The sequence below is a fragment of the Castanea sativa genome, chromosome 1 (assembly GCF_040712315.1).
Source record: "Castanea sativa cultivar Marrone di Chiusa Pesio chromosome 1, ASM4071231v1".
Taxonomy (NCBI): domain Eukaryota; kingdom Viridiplantae; phylum Streptophyta; class Magnoliopsida; order Fagales; family Fagaceae; genus Castanea; species Castanea sativa.
This window is the reverse complement of record NC_134013.1, coordinates 1,345,342-1,369,998: the sequence shown is the minus strand read 5'-3', so window position 1 is coordinate 1,369,998 and position 24,657 is coordinate 1,345,342. Positions and strand designations below refer to the sequence as shown.

The window sequence follows — 24,657 nt, the reverse complement described above, 5'->3', positions numbered from 1 at the left end:
TAATAAAGTTATTTATATTTTTTTAAAATATACGTATGGGTAAAAAAAATATGCAGAAATATGTGTAATGTTTAAACATTAAAAACTATTGCTCAAACCAATGGTAACATTTTAAAAAATTTCAACAATGTTTTTTTTTTTTTTTAATGATCATATTTTTCATGCTTGCATTATTTTTCATTTATCAAATCTATAATAGTCTTGAAATTTATCAAATCTATGTAATTTAGAGTGAATTTATTCATTAAAATTTTCACAATTAGATTATTATTATTATTATTTAATAACTTTTAATTAATTAATTATCCCTTTCTATTTTTTCTCAAAAAAAGAAACCTATCTAATATTAAATTCCATATCACACGATTCGGAGAAAATAGTAAAATAGGCATAATTTTCTAACTATATAGTTAGTTGTTACAGTTTGCAAACTATATCTTTTACTAGCATCTCGAGTCTCAGAAGCTTGATTTTGAGTCAAAAATCGAGTTTTTGAGAGTCGATTTTTATGTATGATGTGGCATTTTTTTCCACGTGGAACCACCTGAAAATCGAGTTTCTAAGACTCGATTTACAAACCCAAAATAAAAAAAATCCAAGTCTTTTGCCATCTGAAATCCACAGCCATCAAAATCCAAAAAACTATCAAAATTCATCCACCACCATGTGAAGATCAAGACTGAACAGAACCCAGCACGCACAAAAAAAAAAAAAAAACCATTGCCCAGATCCACAGCTGCCTGGGTCTCGCCGGCCGGGGTCGCGCGACCTGAGGCGCGCCGGCTTGGGTCGCGCGACCTGGGCGCGCCGGCCCGGGTCGCGCGACCCGGGCTCGCCGGCCCGGGTCGCGCGACCGGGCTCGCCGCCCGGGTCGCGCGACCTGGGCTCGCCGGCCTGGGTCGCGCGACCTGGGCGCGCCGGCCTGGGTCCGCGTGGGTCGGCGGCGGCTGGGCGTGCAGAGGAGGAGGAAGAAAGAAGCAGTGAGAGTAGTGAGGAAGAAAGCCGGAGTGAAACGCAGAAAATGGAAAAAATAAGAAGGAAAGAGGGATAGATATAAGGCACAAATCGAGTTTCTAAGTCTCGATTTTCAACTAGACGCCACGTGAAAAATACGTCACATCAGACAGAATTAGACTATAAAAATCGACTCTCAAAAACTCGATTTTTAACCCAAAATCGAGCCTCTAAGACTCGAGATGCTAGTAAAAGATATAGTTTGCAAACCGTAACAACGAACTATATAGTTTGAAAATTATGCCTATTTTACTATTTTCTCCGCACGATTCCATACAAAACCACACATTTGCACACCCTATTTATATATGACTCAACCTCAATCGTTCTTTTTATCAAAAAAAACAAACCTCAATCGTTATTCTATTCAACCGTTACACATTTATAACATCAGAGAAAATAGAAGAGAGAGAGAGAGAGAGAGAGAGAGAGAGAGAGAGGGAAGGCCGGTGGAGATCGAGAGTCGCCGGAAGGACAAAACCGGCGGAGATCGGCGTTCACCAAGCAGCAGCGCCTCGTCCGCCCCCCACCGCCAGACTGGGTCAGATCGGCGTGACTCTTTTTTTTATTTTCTTGTTCTGATTCAACTTTGTTGTTTGATTTTTTTAAGGAGAGAAATTCATTTGTTGGACTCGGTAGCAACTCCAAAATAAATTTGGAAAAGTTTTCTTCATGAGTCAGCTGTTTTCTTCAAGCGAGCTACTGAGTCAGCTGTTTTTTTTTTTTTTTTTTTTTTTGGGTTTCCTTGCCACGTGGACATTCTTCTTATTTTTAATTTAATATTTAATATTTGTTTTCTTCCACTTACTCAGTTCTCCCATTTTCAAAAAGAAACTAGGGTTGTTTATGCTCATTTCCCATACGCTTAACAAAGGTAAAATCTCATAAACCTAAATTTTTGTTTCCTTTTTTATGTCAAAAACGATTATTTTGGTTCCTTAATTTATTGTTGTTGTTAGCATAAATTTTTGTTTGGTTTGATGGATAATTTTCTATAAGAAAAAAACCCCGGAATAAAAAGTGTGTCTGTACTAAAAAATGTATGTTTGAAATTTTGTTTTTTTTCTGGGTATGTTTGGATATTCAAGCTGAATTTCTGTGCTGGGTTTTTTCATTTGGAATATGTAGGAAGCTTGTGACATATAGTTTTGGAAGCAAAGATGCAAGCTTGTAGTGGAGCTGCAGTGATGGGGTCTCTTCAACAGCCCATTTGGACCAAAGGGTCGAATTTTGCTCCAAAAGGGTCTAGTGTTATTGGGTTTCCACAACAAGGAAGGTTCAATTTGATGAAACCCTGTAGGTCTTCTAAGGTTGAAGGAAGTTTGGTTACCGGGAGGCCGCCTTCTTCAGTCTCTGTTCCTGTGCCTGAAATTGGAGGTATCATCTTTACATTGATTGATTGGTTGTTCTGGATGGTAGTGAATCCTTCATGCCTCAGTGCTTAGTGTTGTATTTTTTGCTCACATCTGGTCTGAAACCTGGAAAAGTGGAAGTCTTGTGCATTAGGTCCGAAGTCCAGACAAATGAGGGTTGTGGTGGGTTTATGGCCAGCATAAAATCTAGTTACTTTTCATGAATTGATCCTATATATACAGTGGTTGACCCTCATGAGTCTGTTGAGGATCCAGGGTTGACCCCAAAAGTTTTGGGACTAAGGCCTTATTGTTCAGGATGGCAGTGACTTTATAGTTTATACTAACTTTTTCACATGGGGAGTATTTTTGTATGTATGTGTGTGTGTGTGTGTGTGTGTATGTGTGTTCTGAGTTGTTGGAAAGTGGCTGAAGCCCATTAAAATGCTTTGTTAGGAAGAGGCGTCAAGATTTGGAGAATAAGTTTGTATGCATCTAACAGTGGCATGATACCATCTGAAGAAGTAGTGTTTAGTGTCGTTCAATTCTTATTATTGGCACAATTTTGTATTGTGGACATTTCTTTGCCTTGACTGATATTGGTTTCTTTAATATGAATTACTAATGATATGGTCAACTAAATACTTATTTGTCAGTATTAGTTCCCAGTTTTATGTTACTAATAAGTATTGAGTCTTTGTTATATTCCTGTCAAGAGAAGCGTAAATTACTCAAGGCAGTTTGACGTTGGATATTGTCTCTATAGCTAGTGTTTTGTTGAGTAATATATAATGAGAAATGGCATCAGGATGGCGATATTGCTGGCCCATCACAACCTTCATTCACCCCTCACAACGCTTAGTTTAGAAACTGAGGTTATTGTTTTGCGTTTTGCATTTCTCTTTGATTTGACTACTTTAGGGTAGTTGCCAATTCTTCCTTCTTTTTCTTTAATCTTGTTTTATCACAGTTTAGAGAATTTGTGTATTCTACTTTTCTGCTTGTTGAACATCTGCTTCTGCTTTGTCTGCATCGACAACCATAATGGTCATTTTATTGCAATAAAATTTCCATATTCACCTGTAGAGGTTCCATAATTATTAATTATTCTGGGTGCAATGTTAATTCTATTACAATTTGTGCTATTGCTTATGGCCGTGAATCCTACAGAACTATTAGAATGAGTTATCTGTGTTATTGCTTTTGGGGAAAATGGAAGCAGTGTAGAAAAATAAGCTTGATACGTTTTATTACTCTCTTGTTATGTATAAAATGCATTCTGTTTGCATAGAATCATGTAAACAAATTAATGCCTATGACAATAAATATCTCACCAATTGTCAGTAGCTGGACTTAGTCAAGGCTGATCTTTTTTGCATGGAATTGCTTGTTCTGAAATGTAGGTAGTGGAAGCAGCTTTTTAGACTATGGTCTGACTGAAGCTGATCCTGAAGTACGCGGGATTATTGACAAGGAGAAGGAGCGGCAGTTCAAAAGCCTTGAGCTAATTGCCTCAGAGAATTTCACATCTCGAGCGGTAATGGAAGCTGTTGGATCATGCTTGACAAACAAGTATTCTGAAGGACTACCTGGTAAAAGGTATAATTTGTTATTTTGAGGAAAGTACTTCAATGTAAGTTTTATAGCTTTTAATTTATCATACACCTCAGATACTATGGTGGCAACGAGTACATAGATGAGCTTGAGATACTGTGTCAACAAAGAGCTTTGGCAGCATTTCACTTAGATGGAAAGAAGTGGGGTGTTAATGTTCAGCCATTATCTGGTTCGCCTGCTAACTTTGAGGTTTACACTGCAGTTTTAAATCCACATGACCGGATAATGGTAGGTTGCTTTTCTCTCTTCATTTCAGCTTTTGTTGTTAGCATTTGCTGTCTTAGAATACATTAATTACTTGTACTTGTAACTTAGGGGTTGGACTTACCTCATGGTGGACACTTGTCTCATGGGTTCATGACTGCTAAACGACGGGTATCTGGCACATCAATTTATTTTGAGTCTATGCCTTACCGACTTGATGAATCTACAGGTGACATAATTCTTTTACTAGTTTTGATAAGGGTGATTGGTTGAATTGATTTTGTGGTCAATTCTAATTTTGTTTAAACTTTCAAACAGGTCTTGTTGATTATGACATGCTTGAGAAAACAGCTGTTCTCTTTAGACCAAAACTCATTATTGCTGGTGCAAGTGCCTATCCTCGAGATTTTGACTATGCTCGCATGAGAAAGGTAAGAGGTTTTATGCTGTTGGTGGATTATTGTGTCCAAATGATCGTCTTCTCTCTACCAACCGAATAACTAACTGGTTATGTTTGATATTTGCATTTGAAGATTGCGGATGCTGTTGGTGCGTTTCTCATGATGGATATGGCTCACATAAGTGGCCTTGTTGCTGCATCTGTAGTTGCTGATCCTTTTGAGTACTGTGATATAGTGACAACAACCACACACAAGGTATTGGTCAAAATTTTGAATTTTAACGTGCAAAATATTTCCATCACTTTTTTCCCCATTTATTGTATTGCTTACCTTACTTTTTGTGCACTTAAGAGAGAATTTGATCCAGATTTCTTCTCTAGATACATACATACATATATATATATATATATATATATATATATATATATATTTTGGACTCCATAATAATATATATATATATATACACACACACACCAATGATCATAAGGTGTGTGTGTGTGTGTATATATATATATATATTATTATGGAGACACCTTGTTTTCTTTTGATGATATGCTAGTTTAAAATATAGTGTAATGTGCCTTGTGTGTGTGTGTGTGTATATATATATATATATTATTATGGAGACACCTTGTTTTCTTTTGATGATATGCTAGTTTAAAATATAGTGTAATGTGCCTTGTTTGCATCCTGATTTTATTTTTCAATAGTAGGAAAGTTGCTTTGACACTATACTGACCAGATGATATCAAAATTTCTGAATATCATGTGCTGTCTTTGTTGTGATCTGCATTTTGCACACACATGACCTGATAAATTTAGGCATTTCTCTCCAGTCTTTGAGAGGTCCAAGAGGTGGCATGATCTTCTTCAAGAAGGATCCTGTGCTTGGAGTTGAGTTGGAATCTGCTATCAACAATGCTGTTTTTCCAGGTTTACAGGTCAGCTGGACTCATCTCTTTTGCTTTGTTATCAGATGTATGGAGTGTTGTGTTCCTTTTATCTTATGTGGGTACCCATGTTTACCTTTTTAATCTTCAAATTATTCTTGTAACATATTTAAAGGCAGAGTTATTATGCAGGGTGGCCCTCATAACCACACAATTGGGGGACTTGCAGTTAGTTTGAAGCATGCGCAGTCCCCAGAGTTTAAGGCATACCAGAATAAGGTACTATGCTTCCCCCCTTCATGATCAAATCTTGGTCCAAGCTCTGCCCTTATAATTGTACTTATGTAATTATACTGTCTATAGGTGGTCTCTAATTGCAGAGCTCTTGCTAGCCGATTGAATGAATTAGGATATAAGTTGGTTTCTGGTGGGAGTGATAATCACCTGGTTCTTGTCGATCTAAGGCCAATGGTAAGTTTCTGACTTCTTTGTCCCTGGGGGGTTGTTTGTTTTGGATGAGTTATACATGCATCTAATAAGTCTTGAATGCATGTCCTTACCCTCCATCCCATTCCTATGGGAGTAGAAAGTGCTATCTGAGAAAAAGCTCATTGGCTTGTGTTTCTTTAAATTTAAACCTTGATACTGGCTTATATATATTCCTTGGCATTATTATTTCAAGTAATTGATTTATAGTCTCTGAACAAATTTTGGTATGTCTTTTACGTTTTCAAACATTCCCCAGTATAGTATAGTTATATGGATCATTCATGACCTACCAAGGTGTAGTTTATTTTTTTGGTATGTGCGTGTGTTAACTTTGAAAAGGAGAATGCCATGTCATGTTAATATTATTATATATCAAAATTTGTTCTGGATAGCTAGGCGTTTAATCCAAGACAACCTGTTTGATTTGCTAGTACTGCAATGATTGCTGTGATGATTGTTGTGATGATTATTTGGGATGGGGGTATTTTGCCTACCAGGGTGGTGTGGTTTTTTATTTTTTGGTGTGTATGCTATCTCTGAAAGGGAGAATGCCATGACACGTTTATATTATTATTTGTCAAAATTAGTTCTGGTTTTGGATTGCTAGGCGTTTAATCCGAAGACAACCTGTTTAATTTGCTAGTACTGCAATGATTGTTGTGATGATTATATGGGATGGGGGTCTTTTGCCTACCATTTACCTTTACTAACAGCAATTAACATTGCTTCCCTTAACAGGGTATTGATGGAGCTCGGGTGGAGAAAATTCTTGACTTAGCCTCTATTACCCTCAACAAAAATTCAGTTCCTGGTGAGTCCTTTCTTTGGCAGGTTTATCCTATTTTAATTGATTTGATCTGTTTGTTTGTTTGTTTCTCCCTTTCTTGTCAAAACTTACACTCAATAATATTCACTTATAAAGGTGACAAGAGTGCCTTAGTGCCTGGAGGTATCCGCATTGGTTCACCTGCTATGACAACTAGAGGATTCACAGAGAAAGAATTTGTAGCAATTGCAGACTTTATTCACGAGGGCGTACAGATAACCCTTGAAGCAAAGCGATTAGTCTCAGGATCCAAGCTCCAAGATTTTTTGAAGTTTGTAGCAGCCCCTGATTTCCCTTTACTGGATAAATTGTCGGATCTACGTGAGAGAGTTGAAGCTCTGACAACCCAGTTCCCTCTGCCTGGGTTATAAGCAAGCTAATGGACAATTATGAGAACTAAAAGGAAGGTTTAAATAACTTATAGAGGACAATTAGATAGTGGCTTGATAAGAAATTTGGGTATCTGGATTGATACTATGTTTTTTTCATCTACCCCTTCTTGTTGCTAAGATGGGATAAATTTTGGAATCTGGGATTGAGACTATTATTTCGTCTACCCCTTTTTTGTTGCTAAGAAAATTGAAAGTCTGTTAAACATGTTTTCGATTTATAACAGTTTTCTTTTTGCTAAAATGCATGATTGAATTTGTTAGAACAGATTTCAAATTTTGTAAAGATCCAAATAACTAGATAAAAGAAAAAGGTATAAAAAATTAAAAATAGATGAACAAGTTATTTAAATCATTACAAAATTTGTAATCTAGCAGCTAAGTTCTTACATTGTTCCTTGTTTTTACCCTCCCTTTAATATATATATATATATTCGGTTTTACAAAAGTTAAAGCTCAACAAGGTAGCAAAAATCAAAATATAAATGGATTTCTTTTTGCCATAAAATAGGAATAGATCAAGAAATTAAAGTTAAAAAAAAAAAAATTAGCATGCTGCAAAATGCAAAGAATTCAAAGTTTTGTACTACCATAACAAATAACAAAGAATGCCATTCGTTGCATTGATCTTTAAAGTAACAAAAACATTGAAACACCCAAGGGTGAAAATTTTAAATTGCTTATATACTTTTCCATCATTTTCTCATCATCCAAATAGAGGTGAAAAAGTACAAATCCCCCCCAAAAATACATGTTTTGGAAAAACTTTTGAAACAAAAAATAATAAAACCCAAAAAAGCCTCACTTTTCTCATTTTAAAAAATAAAAACACCTGAAACCCTCATTATTCAATATCTTATTACCTCAAATTTTCCTAATTGCTCTTAACAAAGCTAACAATCACATATTTTAAAAATGACAAAGTTTAATTACAAAACTTTCTCCATATATGCTCCATTGCCACATAAGCAAAAATTGTAACAGCAAAAATGAAAAAAAAAAAAAAAAAACTTCGAATATTTTGAGGATTTAAAAAGAATTTTTAAGACCAAAATTAGAACCAACTCAAATTTAAAGAAGCAAAGAATTTTTTTTTTTCTTCAAAAAACTTAAAATGAATTTAAAGAATTTTGTTAACAACTATCTTAAGATCGTAGTTTGAGACACATTTTAATAAGTTTTTATTTTACTTTTTCCCCTCCTACTTAGACACATTTTAATTTGCTTTTATTATACTTTTTTCAATCTTACTTTTCTCAAAAGAATAAGTTTAACTGCACATAAAAATATCTAGAAAAAAAAAAAAAAAGCAATCGTGTTTAATTTTTGTGCTCAATTAAAAAGTATTAATGATGTGCATTTTTTCATGAAAAAAATAAATAAAAAAAAGGAGATATCTGTATCTTTTCTTTTTGAAAAAAGAAATTTTTTTTTTGTATATTATCAAGCTAAAATTGAATAGACTTTCAAGATAATCACCAATTCACCATCCCTTTATCAAGCAATCAACGGCTTGTGATCAAAACCAAGTCATAAATTTTGAAAGGTGCTCACGTGAGCTCGTCCACACCATAATAAAACCCACACTTCTACAACAACAATATTATTCACCTTCGCGTCTCTCTTAACACGAAAGCTAGGGTTTATAGTTTACAAAGAGCCACTACTTTGCTTCTCCCACAGCTTCTTCGAAATCAAAAAGGTTAGCTTTTTCCTAATCCTATGTTGTTATTACAATTCTTGGTGCACCCAAACTCAGTTTTTTGGTTTTTTTTAATCGATTTTGTTGTTTTTCATTGTTAGCCTCAATCTAAACCTCAAAAATCAGTCTTTTTAATGTTTGTTTCTTGTTTGGTTTCTAAAGAACTTATCTTCTTTTGTTTTTTGATTGCTCTATGTAGACACACACGTTGGTCATTGGTTGTTTAAAGGATAGACTTTGAGTTATATAATCTCACTGAACTAACATAAAAAATTTGGGGAATAGAATGTGGAACAAAATTTTTGATTTTGAAAGTTAGTTTAGTTTCCAGGAAATCAATGATTGGCTCTCAAGTCAATTGGGCCAACTCATTGCATCAAACTCAGTAGTGCAGAAGGGTTGGTTGGTTTTCAACAACTCTAGGTACACAACAAATTTCACTACGATTAAGGTGGATGGTTGGGCTGGTTGTGATTGGCATGCAATAAAAATGATAGTCCGCTGTGAAAGTGATGTTGCACTAATCACAATTTGAGTGAAAAAATAGTTGTGAAATTTTTTGTGATTGTAGTATTGTTGGTTTGTTTTATAGGTAAAATTTAGTTACAGTTAGTTAGGTGTGGAACCGTAGATATCCCAATTAAATTCAACTATGTGGTATTTAACTATTTATTTTTGAACCCCAACTATGTGATCTTGGAAGGTTTAACTATTCACAAGGAACTGCATTGGCCAATAAGTCACCTAAAGAACTGTATCGAAGTTTTCTTCTTGTTTTATTAGGTCCTAATCTGATGACTTATCGAATGTTTAAAAAGATTTGTGTGTGTCTCTAACTCTCACTTTTTATATCATTTTCAGAGACTAACCCAAGCAAATATTGATCTCTTTTTGTTATAATTGCAGTATTTTTTTTAAAAAAATAATAATCTAGGTCTGTAGCTTCGGTTTGTTACAATGCCAAAAAAGATTTCTTCTAAAAAGGCTAGGCAAGCGCAAGAAAATAATAATGCTGTGGAAGAAGAAATTCCCTCTCCGGTGACAAAGAAGAGTTCTTCCAAAAAGGCTAAGCAAATAAACGAAAATAATAATGCTGTGGAAGAAGAAAACCCCTCTCTGGTGACAAAAAAGAGTTCTTCCAAAAGGGCTAAGCAAATGCAAGAAATTAATAATGCTGTGGAAGAAAAACACTCTTCAGTGCAGAAAAAGGATGTTAGTGAGATCGATGAAATCTTTGCAGGAAAGAAAAGGAAGAAGTCTGAATCTGAAAAGACTGAAAAGCCTAATGAAGAAGCAACTGGAAATCCTAAGAAGGCTAAGAAAAAGAAGAAGGATAAAGGTTCTAATGATAGCGAGTTCGCTGAGCCGCCTTCCCGGCCTAGGAAAAAAACAAATGATGGGTTTACTGTTTACACAGAAGAGGAGTTGGGTATCAATAAGGCTGATGCTGGAAGTACGCCATTATGCCCATTTGATTGTTCTTGTTGTTTTTGAGGATACATGCAAAAATCTATTGGGTGAAGTTGCTTCCTTTGATCCAGTGAATCTCTGAGATTTTCATGTAGCCTTGTAACTTTTCATTTGCTATTCTGTTATTATAATCTGAGGGTATTGGTGCACATCTTTCTTTTGCCTTGTACACTAGAACTAGATTACATTATTTTTTATCTTATTCAATCAATTTTGTGCTTGTGATTAAGCATGATTCTCAAAGTATGACTTCTGTGAATCCAAGACATGAATCTTTGTAAGTTTTGAGGAAGAATTCGACGCAGTTAGAGCCATGTAGTCTATCTGTCAGTCAAACTAATTTTCTTACACATTTAAAGTGGAATTTTATATAATTATTACATTTTTGCAGTCTTGAATTCACGGTGACAGATATAAATATGGATTTTCATACAACTCCATTGATTCTTATAGTTTCATACTTTCATTTACTTGTGTGAATTGTGTGATGCACTCACTTTATTGCTTGGCATCTGAAAGCCTTTATTACATTCTTGTGAAGATGATCTTGGGGATGTTTTGCGACAACTAATATATGCACTCTTGTACATTTGGCTGATACAGGGTTCAATATCATAAACTTTTTCTATTTACATCTTTGCCTGATACAGGGGTTCCAATTAGCAGAATAGATGCTTTTTATTTAAATTTGTAATGTCGTATTGCCTGTATAATGATGGTTCTGATCTCTTTTGTGAACAATTGCAAAATTGAAGTTATTTTTGGAGGATGTTGTGCAATTTTTGTAGTTAAAACTAGGGATGTTATCATCACAAAAGTTGCAGTTGACTAATACAGAATTTAATATATTAGCATGGACTCAAAAATTGAAGCTGATTTTTACTTCATTACTATGTACATCAGAAATTTTGATCTCCTTTGTCCAAAGAAAGTAAAAAAGGTACTTAGGCACCATTTATGAATTACCCAGCTTGAGTTTCTAAATCAACCCAGGGCTTGTGGTATTCAAATTACCTTTGTTGAATCTAGTCATTTTCTTTTGTTGTATCAGCATTTGTAAATCTCAACCATTGCTGCACTCTCCCCACTGCCATAATTTGAACTCCTTCACTATCATACTCATTTGGGAAAAGAAAAAACTGTGTAGATACATATCTGTTTTTTTTTTTGTTCAAGGATAGCCTTTTCATTTACCTTTTAAGTTTTTTTTTTTGTTCAAGGATAGCCTTTTCATTTACCTTAATATTTTTTCTTACTTAACAAATATACTTTAGTCCACTTTCCAGCAAAAAGCCAAATAAGCTTATATGTCGACAAATGACACGCCTTCAGCTAAATCATCTGGGATCTAGTCATTTTTAATATAATGTATCCAGTGAATACAGTTGGAGCTCCCTTGTTAATCTGTGTCATGGTCCTGTATTATCAGGCAGTCTTGCTATTATGAGTTCCCCTGAGCCAAGGGTGCGAAATCTTCTCGTCATGTGCATGTTTGCACGCACCCAAGATCAAAGGGAAATGCATGTTTGAACTTTGAATACCTTGCTACTGTTTCATTCAAGGCCGTTTGTTAGCTTCAAAATTCTGCCCGGAGTGTCAAAATATGCTGTTTTTATTATTGGTTTATTTTGTGAGTTGGACAGACTTATTATGGCAAAGAGACACTAAAATATCTGGTGGCCATTCTTCATGTTCAATGTAGATTATTTGGAGAGAGAGAAACATGTGTGGCTACAAAGGGCCAAAGGAAAAGAATTTAACATAGTGCCCATTTGTTTGCACTTTCTTCTTGCTAAAAGTGCTTTTTGAAACCAAATAAATAATATATGCGCTTGGTAAGACTATTAAAGCTCTTCAGAGCTTTTGCAAAAGCTAACGCACATTCATAAATATTACCATTGTCTTCAAACTCTTTTTAGTTTTTTTTTTAGTTTTTTTGGACAGCTTGTATACTGAATAATTTTTGTTGTTCTTTTCTTCATTTAGGGTGTACATAATATATCCCGTGTGATCTTTATATATTTGGAAAATGCTTAGTACACATTAAAGACAATGTTATTCTTTAGAACACATTTAAGCAGTGATCCCATAGTGATAATTATTTGAGGCAAGGAGCATGTAACCCTCATTAATCAATCATTGAAGAATAATCAAATTGATGACATGTTTCTCTCTCATTTTCTTTTTGTTCATATTAGTGCATGTTTCGCTTTAGTCTTTCTTTCTCTTGGGGGTGAAGGCTCTCTAGAGATTGAATCCTTTGTCTTTAAGCAAATAAGCTAGTAACATTGGTTTGTGACATATAAGCTTTTTACTAATAATAATAGGGAAATACTATCAAATGCTTTAAGGTCATTAGTTATTAATCAATTTAAAGAAAAATTTTATAAAAAATTGAAATAAAATAATTAATATTTTAATAATTTTTTTTATTTTCTATAAAAGTGATATTAAAATTTTCTAAAATTACCTTAACATAAGTTCCGTTTGTGTAATTAACCGTTTGTGTAATTAAAGTATTGTTAAAACTATGTATATAATTTCATCAATCAACATATATTACAAATCCAAAATAAAAATAAAAATTGAAAACCAAGCTAGCTTTAAAATTAAATTCAAGATAAGGAATAGAATATTATGTATAAAATATAGCTGCTTAAAATTTGAAGGAAACCATGGTAGTAGTGGCAGCCTCCAATCGTGAGCAGTAGATCTTTATAGGCACTATGCAAAAGGTGGATTGTTATGGAATTTACAAACACCCGTGTCTGACTGGAGTGCCATTCATCTATATAATTTAATATAAGGAGAAAGACCAATAATAAGATAAAAAAAAACGACATCGTTTTATATTGAAGAGCTACCTAATGTGTATTACAAATAGTGAGTATAATATTATACATATGAAATAAAAATGTAACCAGGAGTATTGTGTCCTGAAACAACGGTGCGTTTCAGGGATCTTCCTCCGGTGAGTTTAATATGGGCTCCAAGCGGCAGTCGGGTCACCACCAATGGGCCCCCGCTGTTGACTCGATTATGGAGCCCACTTCATTCATTGTTATGATCATAGGTCAGCCACAGAAGTAGCCCAACCACCAAAAAAATAATAATAATAATAATAAAACAAACACACACGATTGCTTGAAATTGAGAAGGTATTTGAAAATTTTGAGGGAAAAAATAAAAAAGGAGAGAAAGTGGTGTTTATGTTTGATTACCGTGTGGGTCACAAACTGTTAAGGAAAATCAAATAAGGATCGCAATTGTGATGAACAGTTCGTACAGAGGCTTGGTACGATAATTTAGCTGACAGATCGAACGAAGAAGTGAAGAGATGTGTTATAGGCGGAAGGTGAAAGCAGTGATTTATAATGGGTTTGAAGAGAAACCCTAAGGCACGAAGTGTGTTGAATTTACCGAAATGGACAAAGTAAGTAAGTAGATTGGGCTAAAAGCCAATGATAAGGCCTGGTATTTAAGCTCAATGGGCTGTGAAATGGAAACTGGGTACTAATCCAATTGTGACATATAACTTTCTCTCAAAGCCCCAAACGTCTTCAATGAACCAAACCCAACTCCTCTCAAGTTTGTCATCTAAATCAAACCAAATCAAGCTGTATAGGTACGCTGAAAGTGTCTGTCTGAGAGTACTTTTGCGAAAGAGACGAAGTAGTTTAGTAGGGCTTGGTAAATATGTTTAAACATATATTTTTAGTTTTTGAATAATATTATATGTATTTTTATATAATTTTTTACTCACTTATATTTTTAAAAATACAAACAAAGTTATTAAAATAACATTATCAAACGAACCTTTAATGTTTTAATTTTTAATTTTTCCATCCAAAATAAGAAGCCCCAATTTCATGCCGGAATTCCAACCCGAAATTTGATCTGAGTGGAAATGATTATTGTTCCGGTTTGCTTGTATTGTATTTTCGATATTCATAATGATAGGGTATTGATTTTGCCTATTTTGAAGTCGTCCATATAGGTCGTCCGTAACCCAGCTAGAATTGAGTGCACTCTCGAAAACCTTACCTGTAACTACCTCGTCCAAAGAGAAAGAGCCTTGGACGAGGTAAGCGCGACCAGAAAATGAGGTGCTCGTTCAGAATGCTGACAAGGTCGTCCTGAAGGAATTCGTCCGTTGGACGAGACAGCCCCTATTCATGTGCCAAAGTATACTCGACAAGGGAATACTAGGACGAGGGTATCATACTTAGGAAAATCTCCTCATATAATGTGATAATTCCTTATTTCACGCGTAACTGCCGGGTATCCGTTGTGAAATAGATGCATAACTCCTAAACGGTTATGGAAATTATGTTTAATCCTTGCGCCTCCTTGAATCCAGGGGAGGTTCCAATTGTGATAACCGTCTATTAGAACACTATATAAACGCTTATTCAGACAAAGCAAAGGTACTTTTTTGGACTGCTCTCAAAAAGTTGGAACTCCAAAAATATAGAGAGAAAACTAACTTCGCCATCGAAGGGTTCTTGGCCGGCAGCCCCGGTCACTTTTGATCGCTTTTCTTTCTTTTTCAAGCCATTGAAAGAGCAAGTAAGTCATCCAAGCCTGAAGCATCCAACCTACTGATTTTCTTTGCATCATTACATAACATTACAAATTTATAAATCCATCACATTTTTAAAACGTTTTTACAACAAATTATAAGTAGTTAGTTGATATTAGTTCAAATTTGAATATAATACTAAGATTAATTTTTTGTCCTAACAATAACAACTAATGACAACCTACTACTTAAAATTTACTTTAAAAATATTATGAAAATATCCTCAACATGCTATTTTTCCTTTCTAAATACAGCTAACACTCCAATAATATTTACCACGGGAATAAAATAGCGGTAAATTCCGTTTTTGGTGGAAACAAAAAAAAAAACGCGTAGGAAAATAAAGTGAGCGAAGGTAGCCGACGTGGCAGTGTAGTAGCCAAGTTCTGGGAAACACATTACACACGTCGACTTGTGGAGTTAGGTGAGAGAGTGTTGGACTTTTTGGACTAAGAAGTTTCTTTTTCTTGTATTCTCTGCTCTGCTCTTTTTTGACTTTTTCAACTTGGGCCATTTATACCTTTCAGCTAACCCCTTTGAAAATGAAAATCATTTCCCAAGAATTCAATTCCTTTCCCTACTTCTTCTTCTTATTATATAATAACGCGTTCTTTCTTTCTTTCTTTCTAAGTTTATCATCATTTCTTAAAACTATTCGAAAAACGTTTCGGGTTTTTTTTTCTTTTCTTTAGGGTTTCGAAGCCATGTCCGCCACGTCATACTCTGGAGTCGTTTCCCAAACAAAGCTCCTCGGATCCAATCTCAACTGTTCCACTCATAGAAGATTTCCAACGTAAGCTTCCTGTCTTTTAAAAAAAAAAAAAATTTATTCTAACAATTTTTGCTGATCCATTGTTTGTTGAAATTACTGTGAAGTTGTAAGCTTCCTGTCAGATTTAATGCCTATGATTTTCACATAATGTTTTTTTTTTTTCGTTGTTCTAAAAGTATTTGTAAGAAACTTTATTGATCATTGTGTTATTTGGGATTCATTTGTGCATTCTTGAAATTGTGAGATTTCTGGGCTGCATTTGTAAATATTTTTTTGAAAATACGTTTCTGTGTGTGTGAAAATGTGATGTTTAAAAACTGAAAATTGTTGTTTGATTTCATCTACCAAACACCCCCTAAGTCTAGGGACACGAAAATTTTGACAGTTGTTAACGTAGCTTGTAAAAAGTGATGTTTCAATCACAACTTGACGCCTTAACAAGTTATGAAAATGTTGTGAAAAATAGTGTTTAGGAAGATCAGAGCACTGCTAGAGCAAATTGTGCGCATTGAGTTTTGTAAATAGTTGTGTGAGTCCAGTGAAGTTTGTAAAAATTTCTTGATAGTTCATTTGCTAAAAAGCTAAGGTCTCTCAACTAAGTTTACTTGTTGGCAGGTCATGCCGTTTATCTGAGGGATCACAGGATCTTGAAAAATCTACATCCCGGGTGTTTTTAAGTTCGTGTTCTAGCAGGAGTGATAAAAAGAATGGCATGCTGCTTGGGAGATCACATCATTGCAGCCCCATTGAGAAGAGAAACCCAGTGGGGCAAACGTTTTGCTCTTTGGGAGCATGCACGCACAGCGGAGTTGATGTTGAATCTAATTCGCATGCCACAGAAGAGAGGGTTGGAGTGCTGCTTCTGAATCTAGGAGGACCAGATACACTAGATGATGTTCAACCGTTTTTGTTCAATCTATTCGCAGATCCGGTATATTAGTCAATTGTTTCAGCCTAGCATAATATTATGTCAGCATTGTTGGGTCATGGTGTCTTAGCTCCATAATAATATGTTTTGTGCTTTGAATCAGGATATCATTCGTCTCCCAAGGTTGTTTCGGTTTCTCCAAAAACCACTGGCAAAGTTAATTTCTGTTTCTCGGGCTCCCAAAAGCAAAGAAGGCTATGCTTCTATAGGAGGTGGCTCTCCTTTGCGTAAAATAACAGATGAACAGGTACAAAGCATGTCTTGTCAAAATGCATGTGTTATTCTTGTTTCATCATTATTGTTGATAGTATGTGTTGTGTTTTGGAGTTTTCTGTTGGGCTTGCATAGTTCTGGTTTTGAGTATAAATTTAATTATGATTTTTGTTACTTGTTGCAGGCAGATGCACTTAAAATGGCTTTGGAAGCAAAGAACATGCCCGTAAATGTCTATGTTGGAATGCGGTATTGGTACCCATTCACTGAGGAAGCAATTCAGCAAGTGAGCACTTTATTTCTGTAGTGGAATTATTAACTTTTGGGTGATCTTAAGACATTTAAGAGGTCTTGCGGTCATGTATTTAGTTATATTTAAAAATAAAAACAAAAACCATGTTTCTGTAAGTTTGTCTTGCTTGTCACAAGAATTAAAAAAAGAAATCCTTAACATTGTTCTTAAGGTAATCAATTTTGTGTTCCCATTTATCTTCCAATTGGTTGAGTCCAATGGTTGAAGTTTTTCTTGTTATCTGTGGCAGATCAAGAGAGACAGGATAACCAGGCTTGTTGTGCTGCCTCTATATCCCCAGTTCTCCATCTCTACAACTGGGTCAAGCATCCGTGTAATGCAGAATATTTTTAGGTGATAATCTTCTCAGTTTGTGAACTCCATTTTTAAGCATTTAATTAAACATTCTGTCCACTTTTATCAACAATCTTCTTGAAGTTTGAATGTGAGTCATCTGTCAGGGAAGATGCCTATCTTTCGCGGCTGCCTGTTTCTATTATAAAGTCCTGGTATCAACGAGAAGGTTACATCAAGTCAATGGCTGATTTGATTGAGAAGGAATTAACAATTTTTTCTAAGCCTGAGGAGGTGGGTTTAATTTCCTCACTAACTGATTTGACGTGGCTCTTTGATTTGTGTGTGTGTGTGTGTGAAAAATCTATTTGTATGGTCAGTTGATGAATTTTACTGTTGCGGGAACTGTTGCTTATTGTTTTGTTGTATTTCAGGTTATGATTTTCTTCAGTGCTCATGGAGTGCCAGTTAGCTATGTTGAGAATGCAGGAGATCCATACAAAGATCAAATGGAGGAGTGCATCTACTTAATAATGCAAGAGTTGAAAGCTAGAGGAACTTTCAATGAACATACTCTTGCTTTCCAGGTTGGTTGTAGAATTTAAGCTCTAATGTTTTTAGCCTCAAAGTTCCTTCTTTACTTTGTTCATTAACACACCTTGAGTTGCCATCTTTACACTCAGCTAGAAGATTCCCTTTCCACATCACTGGACTCAGATTTTCTTTCTTTAATTCCTTATATCCTTGACTTATTTTCTTTCCCTTTTCTTTTCTCCCTCTTTGTTGTTTTGGATCAGAGCCGTGTTGGTCCTGTACAGTGGCTGAAGCCTTACACTGATGAAGTTCTTGTAGAGCTTGGCCAGAAAGGTGTGAAGAGTCTCCTAGCTGTTCCAGTGAGGTACAGTCTTAATGTTTAAAGTAGAATTGTTTGGTTTTTGTGGATTTTAGTCCTTGCTGATTCTTGGAAATGTTCTGTGATCACAATATCTGATGTGATCAAGTGCTAGGTTTTTAATTAAATAAATAGTGCACTAAAGTCTATCACGGATAGCATTAGGTTTCTGGAGGATAATTAGTAATTACCATTATTTGTTGCTTTAGCTTTGAATATTTTTTCCATTTTAGATGAGGAGTTTATTGCAGAAGGTGTGGATCTTTCTGCATTATCTGACTCAAGCTTCCTATTGGAGCTCACTTTGGTATTAGACCTTGAATAGGCATTTAAATTGCCCGAGTGTTTACTTTTGCCAGTGCACTTTCCTCATTCTTAGCTCTGATAATTATGTTGATCTCCACATGAGCCATGAAACAGTTTAACTTAATTGGATGTCTATTTATATCCCAGCTTCGTGAGTGAGCACATAGAAACTCTGGAAGAGATTGATATGGAGTATAAGGAGTTGGCCCTTGAATCTGGGATTGAGAATTGGGGCCGTGTCCCTGCCCTTGGATGCACTTCTTCTTTCATCATGGATCTGGCAGATGCTGTTATAGAAGCTCTACCATCAGCAACAGCCATGTCAACCTCAAGGAACACCTCTGAAGCAGTTGATCAGGACCCAATGAGATATGTCATTAAAATGTTCTTCGGTTCCATCTTGGCGTTTGTCTTGCTTTTGTCTCCAAAAATGTTGGTGGCATTTAGGAACAAACTCTTTTGAAGGAGATCAAAATACTGGAATTGCTTCCATATTTTGTAGATGCTGCATGTAAAGAGAATAGAAATCGAAACGTGGCAGAACTTATTTGAATTTTTGAGACATTATTTGTTTACATTTTCACCTTTTCTCCCAAGGTATACTACAATCTACAAAGAACAGAGAGAATTCCTTTAAGTGAAGTTTCTCAAGATTGTTTGATCAGTCATAACTTACTTCCAATTTGTTTTTCGAGTTCTATACATGCAAAGCATGGATATATATTGCAGAGTTCTTGCCAATTTTAAGGTCTAATGTAACGCATTGCTGTGGAGAAAGACATTCTTGATTTAATGACATTTCAGGTGAATTATTTAATTATTCTCAATGACTCCTTGTATTGGTAACTGCATATTCAGCTGGCTTATGCTGTGGCATTGTGACATACTGACATGCCACTCCACAAAATGCCATTCTTTAGCATGGTTCATTCAACATCAGAAAATTTTGTTTCAGTAAGGCACATTCATATGGAACCTCACCAAGTTCTTGCTGTCTATGACGGTTTACTCTCAGGCGTGCAATTAGAAATCTATGGTTTTATTTGAAGCCAAGAATATAAATCTAGATTATTTTTATAATGCAAAAATAAGCACAGATTAAAATCTGCTGGTTCCAGTTGATCTCCATGACAACAAAAAATACTCGCACTTTAAATTTTGGAAAAAGATAAGTACAAATTTAGCAATATTTCACGACACTCACTAGTTGGAAAAAGATAACAAGTGCAAATTTGACCATATTTCACGACAATCTCACTAACCAAGCGTTATGTCTTACTTACAATGGACCCTGTTCTATATTGGATTATAATAATGTCATACCTGAGAAAAAAAATAGGTTTATTTTGACATTTATGGACCTTAATATGTGAGGTAAATGGAGTCAGGAAATCAAGAAAACTAGTTCTATATCAAAAACTCTTATTCAGACCCAAATGAACCAGATACATCAAAACTGACCATGATTTTTCTGCCAAGATTTTGACCTTGGTTGGATGATCATTAGCATTTATATAAACAGGCATCCTTTGAAAAACATAAAACCTGTCTAGATAAAGGCAAACACTCCCCCTGAAACCCCACCTAATCCAAACCCCCAGAATAAATTCCCTTTAAAAAGGTCATGCATTGGTTCAACTTACAATGGAGCTTATGCATAGAGAAAAAACAAAAAGATAGATGGAAATGCAAATTGGAAGATTATTGAGGCTAATGAATTCGTTACAGTTTTCATATTCTCGCAGGATAACACTTTAACATGTATGATATAGTCACTTGACTGAAGAAGATAGTTATTAAAAAAAAAAGACTAAATGATGAGAAGCTCAATCAACTCAACTTCAGAGGCAGTTCGCCCTGATGCGTCACTTAAACATGGTAGCCTGTGATTGTAAATCCTCGACCTACAATCTCACCAGCACAGAACCAAGCAAAGCATTCTAGCCCAAACAAAGCAGCAATGCCAGCATCCTCAACCTTAAGCTCATGCCTATTCTTCCACAGCTGCTTGACAGAATCAAGCTCCTTCCAGAATGCTTCTTGGCGCCCAGGAAGACTATAACACAAACAAATTGATAAATTGATTATATTTTACAGAATAAACCCACTCTAGCATGCATGCACTTTTTAATTGGAACCACCGTAGAGATGTATGAAATGCAACATCCACATTATCTCATTTTAGCAGTAATTGAAACACTCATACAAAGCAACATTAAACAAATTTGTCAAAGAGAAAAGCACAGCCGTAAGAACAGTGAAAATCAAGAATACGGTTGGCATCTAGCAAAATGCATAAAATGTTATGTTCTGTCACCTAAGCCCTGCTTCAACAAAGGAAGAAGGTACCACAATTCTAAAATTCCAACATAGTAGAGCAACAATAATTGGGAAGCTGCAAAATATAGGAAAGTGGAAAGAGAGTGCAACTAGTTTTTGTCACAAATGCTATGGTTCTAAGACTGACATTTTGGAGGATAAGAAAATTATTAGCACTACATGTTAAAAACAACCCCCATATTCATAGGTAGTCAAAGTGATGAAGATGAACTCCATAATATCATGAATCAAATGTGATGCAGAGATTAAAGTTACTCATCTACACATTCCACATTAAGGTGAGAAGTATAATCCACAATATTTTGTTCATAAATCAATCGACATCTGGTATTAGGCTGGAGAATGTATTAGAGGTCAATTATAGATATTTCATGAGGACTGTAAGTATGCAAGCACATCTTTCGTTTTTATATTTAAAGAAAACACACATATCAACCACATCAGTGGAACCAGCCACAAAGGATGATATATACTATGTCATGATCTACATCCTCTTGCCATAAATGACTGCTGATTTAAACAATAGGACTCATTATCCCTTGCTTTGTCTACTGTTAGTCTCCTCATCGTAAGACTACATCATATCACCAGAGAGCCTTAGTTCAAATGACACTTCCTCTCCCCAGAAGAACAGGATGGGTGAGATAGGGTTCAAGACCCACTGGGCATGTAACTTACAAATGAGAGAGATTACTCAATATCTCGCAAATAAAAAAACTGAGGAAAATGGAAGGGACAATTCCTTATCAAACAAGACTGATAAACAAACATATCAAAGCATTACCAAGAACAAGAATCATCACTTAGAGCTGCCTTCTCATTAACCTGATATTACACTACTTGCAGTACACTTTTTGTCAATTACATGGCTTTTGTTTTAGGCAAACTTGAAATTTAGGAATCAAACTTAAAATGGGTAAGCTAGAATATGAATCGGATAAAGTGACTGACCTGGCAAGGCGAGTATAAAACAATTGGTTTGACAAAAGGTTGCATTTCTCAACAGTGGGTGGTTCTTGAATGTACTGCTTGTTTTTCTCCAATAGCTGCTTGTAGTATGCACATCCGTGCTTGGTCACAAACTGTGAAGCCTGAGCAGCCTTGGATTGCAATTGAACCAGCTTGGACGCCATCAACTCCCCAAACTATAAATTTCTACAAAAAAAATGGATAAATTTAGGCATCTAAAAAATTAAAACCCAACATCTCACCTCATAATGGATGAGACTATTTTTGTCAATGAAAAATGTATTCAAAATTCAAATACTTTCTTATTGACCTAAATTTGACAAGCACCTTAAACAAAAATTCCCCATAACTTTGTATAGAGAAAAAAAAAAAGGAATATAATCCTTTTTTCTTTATTGGCAAGCTATATAGTTATACAACCATCCAGTAAGTTTTGCACTCGCGACCTTACCATTCATCCATTATTGTGAGAGGAGGAAGAGCGATTTGAGCCAAATCTCATTTGCTAAAAGAACACACACATATATAAGACAAAACTTAGGTGAAGTTCCTTAGGTGTCGTACCTTAAATTCCCCGATTAAATTCAAACACATGACATTGAATTTACTTGTCATCGGGAAAGAATATACTGTTTCTGCAGCATTGGTTAATGCCGCCATGTGTATAAATACAATTGGGGAACTTAAGGTACATCACATAAAGTACTGAACCTATAATATTAATATATATATATATATACACATGCGCGCATAACCCAATTCCTGCAAAGGCAGAAAAGGTGCTCTATATCAAAATGATTAATTATTTCCTCCTCCAGATATACATTCATTTTAATAAAGCCCTCCAAAATTCCAAATACTGATAAACTCTTGGAAAGTAACAGAAATCTCGTTGAGACTCCTCGAACCAAACAACAAGAGACTTTACCAATTAAGTTAACTCAAACGCACAGTCTACGAGCTATTTCAATATAATGAGTATCACATAGTAGGAATTATACACTGAGAAATTTACACATTTGGTGCCAATAAGCCATTTTAATCACAGTATTGTTTAGGGAAATCCGAATCAACATATGACAAATCAATGTGTGAGAGAGAGAGAGAGAGAGAGAACTAAGTTATAAGAAACCCTAGATTTACAGATAATATTAGGGAAATACTATCAAGTAATTAAGCGAGTAATAATGCATTAATGGAAAATTAGCAGATCGTAGATAATAGTAAGGCTTATCATAATATGCACCTTACAACTTTGTTCGTCGTTTTCAGAGAGAGAGAGAGAGAGAGAGAAGGGTTTTAAGCCGTATAGAGAGTATAGTCTAATTCTCAGTAGTGAGAAGTTTCGCTTCGCGAGGTTTATTGGGGATTTTGTTTTTCTCTGCGGCTTCGTCCCTGCATTGTCTCACTACTTGCCACTAAAATCCTTCCACGTAATTATTTCCAAAGAAAAAAAAATTTTAATTGTTAAGATTTCTACCCATTGTAGTGCAAAACAAAAATATTTACGAACTTACATGGTGATTAGTGGTGACTCACATCAACAATATAATTAATTATAAAAAAAAAAAATTAATTATATTTTTGTGATGTGTTTAATTGTCTGTTCAACCGCCGTGTACCTTTGGTGCGGTGGTCACTCTACAAGTATAAGTGTTTGTGTAGTGTAGAGGATAAGTAGGGGTGTCTAGTGACCCAAACCAATCGACCCGCCCACCTGAACCCGCTTGAACCAAAGGTCCATGGGCGACTCTGAATCCAATCTGTGGTCAATCATGGATTGGCAAGTGAAATAACCGAATAATTCGGTCCGGATCCGGGTTTAAAAAAATTTCACCCAAACCGACCAAATTATTATACAAAAAAATATATATGATATGCCAGCAACCAGCAGGAGCAGCCCAGTAATGCCAGCCAGCCCACGCATAAACCAAAACAAAAGTTAACTTTTTCTCACACAAATTCTATACCCACATCAACCGTTAACTCAAATTAAAATTCAAATCAACGGTTTTGATAAGAGTAAAAATTGAGTACTCCACTCAGTGATATGACTGAACACTAAAGACTGATTTCAGTGGTAATGTGGGCCGTGTGGCACAAATACAATAACTCAAAATTGAATCAACAGTTATAAACTTATAATCCAAAAATATCAAGACCCAATTTAATGATGACAATTACACTCTACAAATTAGAATATCTCTCCATATCTCTAATGGCTCTCTTGACCCTCTTCAATTTTCACTTCAGACTCAATCTCAAAGGTCAAATTGGATACTCCATGGTCATGGGCCTTATGGCTTCACCTTCATGCTTCCTCACCTCTTCACTTCTTCAGTCTCAATTCTCTACTTGGCTCCCTCAAACTCTCATAGTCTCACTTCTCTATTTGGTATTTTGGTTCACTATTCAACAATCCTCAAACTGATTCTCCAAATCCAAACCCTAGCCACCTCCAATGCCATAGCCTACTCCCTTCTCCGCCTCCAATGCCTAACCGCCACCGCTGTCCACTCCTCTCTCTGTAGCTACTGTCAAACCAAGTAATTTGGGCTAAAAAGGCCTTAAAAAAATGAAATTATGACAATTTTAATTATGTCAAAAATTCCAGCCAAATTTGAGGCCACTCGATAAACCGACAACTTCGACCCGGTCATCCGATTACTCGAAACGTCGAATCCAACCCGAATATTTGATCAAATACGGGTTCAA

General features: G+C 35.4%; 3 protein-coding genes and 1 long non-coding RNA gene across 5 annotated transcripts; 3 read left to right on the top strand and 1 right to left on the bottom strand.

Annotated features, from left to right (window-relative positions):
- The first annotated feature begins 1,354 nt into the window (after nucleotides 1–1,354).
- Nucleotides 1,355–7,426, top strand: LOC142621534 (serine hydroxymethyltransferase 3, chloroplastic). 2 transcript variants are annotated; one of them, XM_075794814.1, is made up of 13 exons: nucleotides 1,355–1,566; nucleotides 1,827–1,888; nucleotides 2,143–2,391; nucleotides 3,770–3,965; nucleotides 4,037–4,211; nucleotides 4,299–4,416; nucleotides 4,506–4,618; nucleotides 4,721–4,843; nucleotides 5,425–5,529; nucleotides 5,671–5,757; nucleotides 5,842–5,949; nucleotides 6,706–6,778; nucleotides 6,890–7,426. In XM_075794814.1, the coding sequence occupies exons 3-13, from the start codon at nucleotides 2,175–2,177 to the stop codon at nucleotides 7,162–7,164; spliced, it is 1,590 nt and encodes a 529-aa protein (XP_075650929.1). In that variant the 5' UTR covers nucleotides 1,355–1,566; nucleotides 1,827–1,888; nucleotides 2,143–2,174; the 3' UTR covers nucleotides 7,165–7,426. The 2 variants fall into 2 exon arrangements, with proteins under 2 accessions (XP_075650929.1, XP_075650928.1); XM_075794813.1 differs by lacking the exon at nucleotides 1,355–1,566 and having other exon boundaries at nucleotides 1,760–1,888.
- Nucleotides 7,427–8,787: 1,361 nt separating this feature from the next.
- Nucleotides 8,788–10,597, top strand: LOC142609092 (uncharacterized). The gene is made up of 2 exons (XR_012839569.1): nucleotides 8,788–8,884; nucleotides 9,791–10,597. It is a non-coding gene; the product is annotated as an uncharacterized LOC142609092 (long non-coding RNA).
- Nucleotides 10,598–15,480: 4,883 nt separating this feature from the next.
- On the top strand, nucleotides 15,481–19,460 carry LOC142621683 (ferrochelatase-2, chloroplastic). Its single transcript, XM_075795020.1, has 9 exons — nucleotides 15,481–15,729; nucleotides 16,324–16,639; nucleotides 16,740–16,883; nucleotides 17,034–17,135; nucleotides 17,392–17,495; nucleotides 17,603–17,729; nucleotides 17,870–18,022; nucleotides 18,233–18,333; nucleotides 18,781–19,460. The coding sequence occupies exons 1-9, from the start codon at nucleotides 15,641–15,643 to the stop codon at nucleotides 19,094–19,096; spliced, it is 1,452 nt and encodes a 483-aa protein (XP_075651135.1). The 5' UTR covers nucleotides 15,481–15,640; the 3' UTR covers nucleotides 19,097–19,460.
- Nucleotides 19,461–20,310: 850 nt separating this feature from the next.
- Nucleotides 20,311–23,330, bottom strand: LOC142622121 (uncharacterized). The gene is made up of 3 exons (XM_075795552.1): nucleotides 23,189–23,330; nucleotides 21,925–22,128; nucleotides 20,311–20,689 (listed from the first exon to the last, which is right to left on the bottom strand). The coding sequence occupies exons 2-3, from the start codon at nucleotides 22,104–22,106 to the stop codon at nucleotides 20,503–20,505; spliced, it is 369 nt and encodes a 122-aa protein (XP_075651667.1). The 5' UTR covers nucleotides 22,107–22,128; nucleotides 23,189–23,330; the 3' UTR covers nucleotides 20,311–20,502.
- Between the last annotated feature and the right edge of the window lie 1,327 nt (nucleotides 23,331–24,657).